The 12,380-nt window shown below is 36.5% G+C and overlaps 1 protein-coding gene across 6 annotated transcripts in view; it reads right to left on the bottom strand.

Annotated features, from left to right (window-relative positions):
* Positions 1-5,920: 5,920 nt before the first annotated feature.
* dlc1 (DLC1 Rho GTPase activating protein) overlaps positions 5,921-12,380 on the bottom strand; it is a 129,852-nt gene continuing 123,392 nt past the window's right edge. For all 6 annotated transcript variants that reach the window (XM_055205730.2, XM_055205732.2, XM_055205731.2 and 3 more), the window contains 5 exons: positions 12,074-12,188; positions 8,353-8,565; positions 8,014-8,231; positions 7,742-7,915; positions 5,921-7,520 (listed from right to left, as the gene is read on the bottom strand). In XM_055205730.2, coding sequence (XP_055061705.2) covers positions 7,424-7,520; positions 7,742-7,915; positions 8,014-8,231; positions 8,353-8,565; positions 12,074-12,188 — 817 coding nt within the window. In that variant the 3' untranslated portion in view covers positions 5,921-7,423. The remainder of the gene's footprint in view (positions 7,521-7,741; positions 7,916-8,013; positions 8,232-8,352; positions 8,566-12,073; positions 12,189-12,380) is intronic.

Here is a 12,380-nt window from a genome sequence, read left to right as displayed (position 1 = left end):
AATGATTTACAGGGGTCTCCAACCTTTTTGTGATCAAAGGCTAACGTTACCACAATGGATAAAACAATCTGGATGGCTATACTTTTTGGATATGTGTTTTACTTGTTGATATATGTAACATCATTATCTAAAATGTTAACATACATAAAATAAGCCAAGCTATTTAAAAAAAAATGAAATGAATAAATATTAAAATTGAGGCTATTAATAGAATGTGCTTTGTCGGGCAACTCACAGACTCTGTGCGGGCGATGTTGGAGACCACTTTGAAGGGATACAGCTACGGGCAAATCTCGCGAGATGTTGGGTTTAGGGTTTGGTTTGGTTTGGGGTAGTATTAGAATGAAAAACATACGTTTTGATTAGATAAGATACAGCTAAATCCTGTGTGAAATTTTTGGTTTAGCTTTTGGGGTAGAATTAGAATAAAAACACAGTTCTTCCGGCGAAATTTCACGAGATTTTAACCGTAGCTGTATACCCTCTAGACACTTTTTTATTGAATATATCGAGTACAAAACACATTTTGTTCAATGTTACATGAACATGAGGTATTGTTCACATAATTATTCACGTTACCAGAGAAAAAAAGAGAAAAAAACTTCTGAGGACTTTTAAAATATTATGTTTTTTAGAGCTCTTTTTTGTTTTTTACTTTTTCCAAAGGGGTACTGTATAATTTGAAATCATTTATAAAATGTGACCTGTTTACTTTACAAAGGGCCCATTGTGAATATGACACTTTCTTAATAAAAATAAATAGCTGGATAATATTGTTCATTGCTTTCCAAATGATCCCTCTAAAATAAAATATAAAACACATCAAAGACATCAATTTATAACACATGACTCAATTTTCTTTTAATATCATTTTCCACATCTTTCCAGAAAATTCTTGAGTAGATACAAACAGATTCCTTTCTAGCCACAATCGCTTTTACATACTGTCACATGACGTCAAACTGTCATTTCCCGCGACAACGGATCCCTGAAAAGCTTGTGAATCAGGGGTGAAATATCAGGGTAAGGTAAGGAAACAATTTTTAAAACTGGTTTTAATATAGGTGTCCAATGACTGTGTTTTTTATATTTTGTTTAATAAAAAACAACTAACAGCTTTTACAATGCAATGCACATGTGAACTAGGTAGACATGTCATTTGTGTGCTATAAATGGCTAAATATTTAGTTAATATATAGAGCATATTTTCGTTTAGAGAAAGATATACATTTTCTTTTAACCAAATTGACAAACTGTTTTTCACAGTTGTTGATATTTGTTTGATATTATAATCAAAACACAATGCTCAAACGTTTGTGAACAAATAAGAAAAATAATGTAATAAAGTATAAAAACCGTTAGGGGGCGGTACTCACTTACAAAATAAACAAAAACCCGATGAGTAGGCATACGTGCTGCTGTCCACTGACGTCAAAGTCTGAAGTTGATTAATCACTTACTGCTGCAAAAAACACGTAATTGTTTATAACACTAAATGAATAAGGACCAAACGTTTATAAACATGTGTAGCATTGATATGCATACTTAAAATGGTTATACAACTAAAATAAATACTTGTCTGAAACAAACATCACAGAGGTTCTAACGGATTTAGTGGTTGTAATGGGAATCATATTGGTCTTGATTTAAACTGAAAAGGTTTCTGTGGGTCTGTCTTGGAAATGTGTTGGGTTCTGTTGGTGATATGTGGCAGATGTAAACCATTAATGCACCATAAAATCCCACTGGAAAAAAGGCCCAAAACACACTATATAAGGAATTTTGCAATGGTTTTAATGGCAAACATTATGGCCAAGTACAATGTCTGCGTCAAAACATTACATAACTAATACACTACATTATCATACTTGTTAACAAAATATAACATGTAGTAATAATTCTATTTACGGTTGCACCTGCATGAAAAAACACAATTATAATACAATAAACAGATATTTCATTATTCGCTCAATGCGAAGTTCTTCACAACATGTATGTAGCCCGTCATGTGTTCGGCCCGTCGAGTGAACCTATGTGCATCACGTGTCTTGTCAAAATAAGTGCCTGCTGCAGACGCGTCTAAAGAGTTTATGATAAAAGAGATGCTCGCATTTGCCAGATACTCACATAATCTCATGCGTAATCAGAGTTTACTGTTAAGTGAGTGTCTTGCGTGTATTTTGTGAACTTGAGCGTCTCTTTTATCATAAACGTTTTGATGCGTTTGCAGCAGTTATTTTGACAAAACACGTGATGCACATGGTTCACAAGACGCAACAAACACATATTCGGAAAACACGAGCAACACACATGAAACTCCGGACACATATTTTGAATTTGCGCCCCTCGGAAAAGCAGTCATGAGCCGCCAGTGTTATCATTCAACCAGAACTTTTATATTTGGAGTAATAGGTGTACCTAATGAAATATGACTTGTTTAAAAATTCATTAATGTTCCATATTAGGGCTATTTCATTGAATGTCATAAAAGCCGTTTCTTACACTGACATCATTGCTATTTTCTTGTCAGAAACAACGTATCTAAGTGCCGCACCATGCTGACCACAAACCACATATAGTTGACGTAGTCGAACGTGGAATCCGTTGTCGTGTTTTCCCTCTTACACATTGAAGGCATATCAGTTATCAATGTGGGAACTCTGCTCCAGTTCATTCTCAGAATTGAGAAGGAAAACTGTGGAATTCTTTCTCTCTCCCATGCTTCCACCATTACTCTTGCTAACATGTATCTTATCTTTTCTGGCTTGTTATTCAGTTCCCAGGGAAGATTTTCAACTGTATGTGTGTGTATGCCTGTGTGGGTCAGTACCTGTTTGGCTGTAAGTGTCAATGGGTAGAACATTGTGTTTCATACTGTTAAAAAATAAAGATGCCAAAAAGGGGTCTTCCCAGCAATGCCATATAACCATTTTTGGTTCCCCTAAGAACATTTCACTCAAATGCACAATTTATTACACGTTTATAGTATGAAGAAACCTCTTCCCACTGCAATAAACCTTTTGTGCTGTGGCTGTTAAAGGTTGTTTATGGAACTATACAGCCTGACCCATTTAGGAACCTTTATTAGTAACAGTGAACTGGGTATCTCAGTTGGTAGAGCATTTTGTTAGCAGCGTGAAAGGTTTTAGTTTGATTTCAGGGAAAATGCATACTTGTAAAATTTATTCCTTGTTATGCACTCCAAGTCAATTTGGATAAAAGCATGTGTACATACTTTGAATGCACTGTACACTCAAAAAAAGCGTTGGGTCAAAAATGGACAAACCCAGCCGTTAGGTTAAATTAACCCAGAACATGTTCGGGTGATTCTCACGAAATTAGACTGTCATGAAACGTTTTGATAAAAAAGTAAATGCTATCAAAATAAGAAGCATACAGTTACAAACATCTCTTCATGTACTATTTTGCACATGATTTCAAATTACATCATACAAACCAATTTTGTTGTTTTTTCCACATTTAAGGGGAACATTTTCATTACCGCAATGTGTCCATGGCTGGATTTGCGTTCTTTTACATGGAAAATTTATATGTAAAAAATCTAAAAATAAAAAGCTTCTGTGCATGTTATACTATAAACATTTACAGTAAAGAAACATGTGGTATTTGGTGATCATTGGTAAATGTAGAGACAATAATAAGGAATATAAATGTGTCCAAGACCATTTTCTCATCCTCTGCAACAACTTTCAATCATTGTTTAAGCCCTCAAGGAACCAAAATGAAAAAAAAAATAGTTGTTAGGGACATAATTGAAAGTGACACTCAAGATGGCTACCAGGTGAGCAGTTCTTATTTTTTCTCTCCAGATAAAAGTTTTTTTTGTCATAGTACCTAGACAACTTTTTAGTTCTCATTACCGAAACATTAGTTTGTAAATGCATATATTTAATGTAATATCATGTTGCAGAAATTATGATAATGATAATCTAAAAAATGTAAATAATTCTATAAGAAATATTTTTTAAATCCTCTAAAAGTAATGGTTATAGTAAGTTCAGACCTTAATCTTATATATGCAAAGGAAATTCTGATGCTTGGACGCCACCTAAATCTGGATTTCGTAAGAATCACCTGTTTATATTTGAACCAACAATGAGTTAAAACAACCCAGCATATGTTAAATTACAACCCAACTGGCAGGGCTCGTCCTTTTCACCCAAAAATAACCCAGCATTTTTTTATGTACATTGGTTGGATAAAATCATCTGGATAATGCATAAATATAAACAAAATATATGTTTTTTATTGGAAAGGTTAGATTTATAAATAACATTTTACTTGAAATCTAATGATGTCAACAGGGGTGGGGTAAAGCAAAACCATTGTTCCTTAAAGAGGATCCCACTAATGTATAGCATTATTTGCAGATAACAGATAAATTATTTATGGACTGATTTAGTGATAAACTAAGTGCTGGTGTGTGAGCACAATGAATGAGAGCTGAGGTCAAACATTGAATGAAAATTCCTCCTTTGTTTAGGTGGTATAGATGCATTATGTAAACACACTGAGACCATCAGCAACACACATTTGTTTCACTAAAGACAAACGCACACAGTTTGCAACCCTGCCATAAAGGCTACAACATACTTATTGTGAAGTGTTACATAAATTATTTAAGAATTTTCAAAATCTAGGGATTTTAGTAAACTGGAATTTATGTAATACTGCTAAAAAATTGCAGGACTGTAAAAAAAGTTATGTCAACTTATTACAAGTTAAAATTGTTTAACTTCACTTGTCAAGATAATGCAACATAAAAATATATGTTGATTTGACATAAATGCTGCATTTTTTATAGTGTGTAGCTAATAAATGCATTTATGTTTACCGTTGATTATAATAGATACCAAGTTGGGTAGAAAATGATTCACGAGTCAATAAGTTTGTTTGTATTATTTGTATGAAACTTTTTGTGCGGCCGTCTTGTCCAGGGGCCTCATTTATAAAATGCTGCGTAGAAACCATCCTACATTTGATCTTACGATCATTTATCAAAAATGCGTACGTGTGATTCATAAACCGAACGTACGCGCAGAAAATGCGCGTACCCCTTTCAAATCTATAAATCGCAAATGAACTTGAACTTGTGCGCGCAGCCGAGCAGTTTAAGATCTCCGCCTTTAAACGATGCGCAATTAATGTCAGACATATAAAAGAGCGCTTATCAATGTTTAAACAATTTCAAACTGCAAGAATGGTTATATTGTCAAAAATCTGCAGCAGTCTGACAAGCAAAAGTGCGTACGTCTGCTCAGACCTTGACGTAGCGCTAAGCACTTTTTTTCACGTCAAAGATTTATAAATATGGACTTTGCCGTGGATTTTTACGTATGTGCACTTTACGATCAAATTTGTGCGTACGCACGGTTTATAAATGAGGCCCCAGATCTCTCTGAAACAAGAGATGGCAATATGTCAATGTGATCTCCTGGTTAAATAAAGGAATAATAATAATAAGTTTAATTTATAAAATTATTGATGCTTAATCAATCTCCAATTAAAGGTGCAGTGTGTAGATTTTAACAGCAGTGGTGAGGTTGGGTATTGCACCCCTCACTTTCAAATAGCATAGTGAAGTTATGGTACCGATCACAGGACAAACATGTCATCGTCTGAGACAACGTAGTGACAAACGCACTGTAGAGCAGTTTGTCCATTTAGGGCTACTGTAGAAACATGGAGGAGCAAAATGGCGGCTTCCATGTAAGGGGACCCGCGTGTATGTAGATAAAAATGACTACTTCTAAGGTAATAAAACAATACAGTTCATTATATAAGGACTTGCCTTTTATACACCACTGATAATATAGTTATGTCTATTATATTGCATTTCTATTAAATGATCCTTCTACAATTTACACAATGCACCTTTAAACAACAAAAACACAGAAAATTGTGTTGTTTTAATACATTTAATAGTGCATTTTGACCACGATTAATCTGTACAGAAATAACATTAATAAAAAAGATAAACGATTTTCTCATTTCTGTAACTTAAAGTGTAACATTTACAATAAAATAAGATACATACAAAAACATGATATGAGTGATATAAATACAGAGAGGCTTAAATTAAACTCATTGTCATGCGTTATTCTTGGTTTGGCAGCATACGCAATTTACACATTTGTAATACACTGCCACATACAGGCACATAAGTAGTAAATCTAGTATGGACGTCAAACCCATTAAGCACATCGTGAAGAAGTGTTGCGTTTTACTGAACACACTGCTCAGGAAGCAGCCTCTCTAAAACTGATTCTAGATCAGACAAAGAGTGTTTCTTTTTAATGCGTTCAGTGTAAAATGAAGCACTTCTGTTATGATCTGCTTTGTGAGCCCGGCTATAGTTATGAGTGTGAATGCAAGCTCTTTGTTACTCTATTATAGACGTTTACTTCATTTCTGATTAACACTGACAAACAAACAAACATCATACATTCTCTACCATCTCTAGTTTGACTAAATTGCTGTGCCTGGTGGCCTCTCCTGTAGTCAAACCTGTAACCTCCAAACAAAAAAGCCATTTTCTCATTGCTCAACTTTTCGCTCTTTTCAGGGATGAAGACGGAAACATGGTTAAGATTTAAAGTGGGCTACATTGAAGAATTGGTCCATTGTTGTATTGGTCTTCGCTTTGGTTTGGAACCCTCCAAGCTGTTAAACAGTATCTACTTGCACAAGTCTTTTCCTCTATCACACACACTTCTTGCTCTCTTCAAAGGTGTCCCAGCCACCGCCATCTTTCCTTGCTATAGATAGATAGACGAACATCTATTCGTCCATCCATTCATCTGCGCATTCTCTCGAATGAAAACAAAATGTCGCTTTGCATTCACAATACCACTTACACACAAACACACAGAAACAGATATAAACACTAGATTGCAGCAGGGTGCCAGTGCATGGAATATGTCTCATTTGTCAATTTTCACACATGCGTCGTAAATCACACATACTTTACTTTAACATACAAACTAACTAACTTAGGCAGTCATTCAAACATACACACACACACACACACACACACACACACACACACACACACACACACACACACACACACACACACACACACTTGCTTCTCAGAAGCAATAGCACCTCCCATTTCGTGCAGTCACGCTATGACATAATTATTAACAAGGTCAAACTTTGCGTTGTCAGTGATGATGTCATAGCATCACGCATGCCTGATCGCTTTCCTGAGTGCTATGGCAACCACAATAGCACGACCTTTGACCTTTGAGTAGCTTGTAGGTTTAGTCTGCCATTACATTATAGGGCTCAGACTGTTTGTTGAGGGAGTTCAACAAGGGGAAACTTCATGATGTTTCTCTTTAAAATAAGAGTTTGCTGATAGGAGAAATGACACGATGCACACTCCAGGTGTGTGTGTTCATTTGTCCAGGCACGTAAAAGAGTCTCGTATCCGCACCACCTCAGCGGCGCACATGTGACCATACAGCTTATTGTACCATTCAGGACAGCGACCCCTAAAATAAAACACAAAATTATTATTTACTACTAACTTATTAAATTATTTTATTTACATTTTTACAAAATCCAAACTAAAGAGTTTTAAGCACGAATTTTACCAAATTGTGTAGTATTTTTTTTAACTAGAAAAAAATTGTCAATAAGGCTATTTTATTGTTATTATAAAAAATTCAATCGGACAGTAATGACTGAAATGGTTAAAGAGCGCAGTTCTCACCTGCAGTCTGTTCTGGAGATGTGCGTAACCCGGCTTTTACTGGACCCGCAGGGTTCGATGTAATAGCGAGAGGTCATAACGTTTGCGCGAACACCCAACATTGCTGCACTTTCGTGTTCTACCGACATGCAGACCAAAGCACACCCTCCCTTAGGCAGGTCTGTTTCCCAAGACCTAAAACACAAAAACGCTTTTAGGGTTTTGAAGTTTACACATCCTCCTGAATAAATTCTGCAAACCAACTTAAACAAAGTTCACATGTTCGTAATCACCTGAGCACCACGTGATCCCTTGGTGGATGAGGCGCCATGGAGTTCCTGACGTACTGATAGACTTCCACATTTTGCTCCAGTGTCTCTACGATCCTGCACTCAAGCAGGTCCTCATCCCAACGTTCCTGCTCCCGGAGGATTCGTTGAAGGACATCTTCTGCCGATGCGGGCACGTCAACGCATACCTTCCACTGCCGCAGAGAAGATCCGTCCTGAACCTACAACGAAAAAAGATAACAATCACAACAATCATTGACAGTTCCAGCACAATGTGATGAGCGAGATTTTAAGCAACAAGCTGAAGCTGAAACTTGATGTGCAATAAATAAGATTTCTTACCTTCTTATACGAAAGTTCAGCGTTTTCAGGAGTCGAGCATGTGTCGTAACCTTTGAACTTGTCCTTGGCTTCTTTTAGCAGGGCGTCCATAGCATCTTTGAGCAGACGCTTGTAGTCACATGGGTCGCAGTCTTCCACGAGTGACTCCATTCGCATGGGACTCAGGCCTTGTTCCATGTAAGAGTTCCTACAGCGTGACATCTCCTCTGGGATCTGAAAGAGACAAAGAGAACGATAAATACACCAAAAATATAGAGCACCCTTCTGAAAAATCTAGCTTGGACCATAACAAATTTCCATTCTGGTCCAGAAATAAAATTGATCTCTTATGTCTTCCTGGTTAGGCTAGTCAAGTTGATGGAGAATCTAGCACACCAGCATCCATGATCTCTTCAGCAGAGAAGTATTACAAAACAAATGAATTCAGAGACAAACTGCTATTACGTTGACTACTTCATAACATGAACATATGTAAGTAAATTAACATCACTGAATTAGCATAAATAAGTTCAACTTCCCCTACGGGAGCAGCCGGCAAGGAGCTCGAAATTACATCACCCATGACAAATCATGGTAATATGGATGCAGTATAAAAGCCTCATCAACCTTATACAATGAAATGATCTTGCATTGTGGGTAATTTATACTAAATGTACTAAATAGGACAAGTGGTAAAACCACTCTTAGTGTAGGTGCGAGTCAACGGAAGGGACAGGAATGATTCATTCTGAACTGGAAGTTGCTCATCCTGTTTGTTCACGACCCTTGATTCGCTTATTGTGTCTGAATAGCAAAGTTTATCGTGACATGATGCTTGTCTCTTTCTTTTTTGTTATCCGTGTTCAGGAAAAAGGATTACACCAATGGGTACAGCGGAACCAGACCTTCCCCATTACATGCTAGATGCTTATTCGCTCTATAAATAGCCCACTAATCGGAAATAATTAGATTGAGGAACATGTTTATGGTAATGGCTTTACATAATCAGATCTAATAAAGGAGTTTTATGTAATGCTCAGGGGAAAGTAGGGCAGGGGTGTATGATGGAGCAACGGGTGCCAGATTGGCACAATGCTGCTTCGTCGACCTCCTTTCAGGTCAGGTTAAACATTTTATTTAATCGGTTTTCAAAAGTCTTTTTATGATTTGATTTATTTAAAAGCATCTTTCTGACCTTGGAAAAGGGGCTCAAAAGCAACGTTTTCCTATGTGCATATACACCTCCGCAAAACCAATAGGTGACCATTTTGTTTGATACAAATGCTTGCCACAAATTTGTTTGTGGTAATGTTTGCCAGAGAGGTTTTTGCTGTATTTGTGTAAGGTCATGGATTTATATGCACTAGCCAACACAAGGTCTTCACTGTATGCAAGGACAAGGTCACCACTGTTTGTAACCAAGGTTAAAACCTTCTTCATGCCAAAAGTCACCTGGTTCACGTTTAAAGGGACACTCCACTTTATATGAAAATATGCTCTTTTTTCAGCTCCCCTAGAGTTAAACATTTGATTTTTACCGTTTTGGAATCCATTCAGCTGATCTACGGGTCTGGCGCTACCACTTTTAGCATAGCTTAGCACAATTCTTGGAATCTGATTAGACCATTAGCCTCACGCTAAAAAAATAACCAAAGAGTTTCGATATTTTCCTATTTAAAACTTGACTAGTACATGATATAACAGTCAAGTTTTAAATAGGAAAAATATTGAAACTCTTTGGTTATTTTATAGCGCGATGCTAATGGTCTAATCAGATTCAATGGATTGGAAAGGGAGCTGGAAAATGAGTATATTTTCAAAAAAAGTGGAGTGTCCCTTTAAAGTGATACTCAAGCCAAATATCAAAATCAAAACCCCTCAAGCAATCCGAGATACCCGTGTCCATCATCTTTCAGACGAGCACTTTGGAGTTATTTTAGTAAATGTCCTTGCTCTTCCAAGCTTTATAATGGTAAAAAACAAGGATTAGGGAACAACTTTTGACATTGACGCCCAAAAAAGTCCATTTATCCTTCATAGAGGTTATCCACGTGGCTTCAAGGGGTTAAAAAGGTCTTCTGCAGGTAATCGATGTGATTTTGTAAGAAAAATATCCATATTTCAAACTTTATATACTATAATAACTAGTTTCCGATAACGAACCCTTCCGATAACGAATCTTAGATTTACTGGATTCACAAGAGAGTTTTAGCATGCTACGCTATTGTTGCACAGTAGTGATGGGAGAAATGAAGCTTTTCGAAACTTCTAATCAATTGAACCAATTGCTTCGCAAATTGATTTAGTTTTTTGAAGCGTTCGAAACACCATACACGCTGGCGACATCTGCTGGTCAAAATAGTGTAAAAGCAGCAAGATCTGTCCAAACATTTTACACTTTTTACAAAATAATTGCAAGATTGTTCTAAAAATATGTTTTTAAGAAAAATAAATTATTTCATTTAATTAAGACATAAATTAAAAGTGTATTCTGAGTTTTTAATTTTATTTATGGCAACCTCATCATTAAAACAATCTCCCTTTTTAATGCTGCACATTTATGTCATTAAATCTTTATATAAACAAAAAGTAGACAAATTGGTAGTGTTATTAGTCAGAAGGATGAATGTTTTATTAACTTGCATAATAAAACTGACCCGAGTTCACGTGGTCATTTGTGATCACCTCCCCCTAGTGGTGAATCTTTGGATTTTCAAAACGTTTCGAAACAGTTATGACGTAATGAAGCCTCGTTTGCTCAAATTACGTGACTTGGCCAGTTTGAAACACGCTCCGAACCAATGATTCGAAATAAAAGATTCGTAAATGTTTCGAAGCCTCATGAAGCGTGCTTCGAAATCGCCCATCACTATTGCACAGTGAGTCCAAGATGACGTCCTTACCAGAAGCTAGTTATTACTGTCTAAAAAGTTTGAAATATGGATATTTTTCTTACAAAATTACATCGATTACCTGCAAAAGACATTAATTAACCCCTTGGAGCCATGTGGATTACTTCTGTGAAGCATGGAAGCACTTTTTTTGGGTTTCAAAGTCAGAAGTTGTTCCCTGATCCCTGTTTTCAATGTTATAAGCTTGGAAAACCAAGAACATTTATTAAAATAACTCTAAATGCGTTTGTCTAAAAGATGATGGACATATGTATCTCGCATTGCTTAAGGGTGAGTTAATCATGCGGTAATTTTGATAATTGGCTGGAGATTCACTTTAATAGCAAACTGCACAATGAAAGCAAAATATGCTCCAGTGTGGGCACGTTCACATGTGTTTTCAAGGACGATTAGTCCTTGGATTGGTCATTGCGCAATTATAAACAGGATTAATCTTGACATATTAAAAAACTTAATTTATGAAGATAGTTTGGTAAGATCTTCTAAGTGACCACAGGCCAATTATAGAAAAGTGTTTCCAGGAAGCTGTGTGAAACATTGGATTATTTGTCTTTTTTGAGATGTGCAGAACGATATAATGCTTTGTCTGCACATGATAAACGTACGATCGTGTGTGCGTTCGCCCTTCTACCTGATTGGAGAGCACATGCTCTCCTGGATATGACAAAGAAAGACATCTGGTGTGCTGTGATAAGACTACACCTTTGAACTACGGGTGCAGTTTTGACGTTCGTGACAGATAAAAGTTTTGTTTTTTATCCAGAACCTAAATGTTTACTATAGAATGATATAACTTTGCTTAAAATAAAAACATGCAGTGCTGATCTTACCAGGAAAAGCTTTCTGCACTCCTGTATCATGTGCGCTAAGCCATGTGTGGCCGCCAGGTTCTCATTCAGGTCCTTTTGGTCGGGTTTCCCCAGGGTGTTTTTTCTGTTCATAACCCTGCGAAAAGGAAAAACACACAAGAAGGGATGAATGCAGCTGAAATTGCAAACGCTTATCTAATCTTGACGTGACGCCTAATTTAAAGCTAGTTTTTAGGCATTCAAAGCCTTACGTAAGTCAGTTCTCTCCCTTTCATTCACCTATACCCATCCCTCCGCCTTTTCTGTTTTGATAGGTCTGTTATTCGAG

This window comes from Misgurnus anguillicaudatus, chromosome 3, assembly GCF_027580225.2.
Source record: "Misgurnus anguillicaudatus chromosome 3, ASM2758022v2, whole genome shotgun sequence".
NCBI classification, from domain to species: Eukaryota; Metazoa; Chordata; class Actinopteri; order Cypriniformes; family Cobitidae; genus Misgurnus; species Misgurnus anguillicaudatus.
Note: the sequence above shows the minus strand (reverse complement) of the source record. Positions and strands in the feature narration are given on the sequence as shown.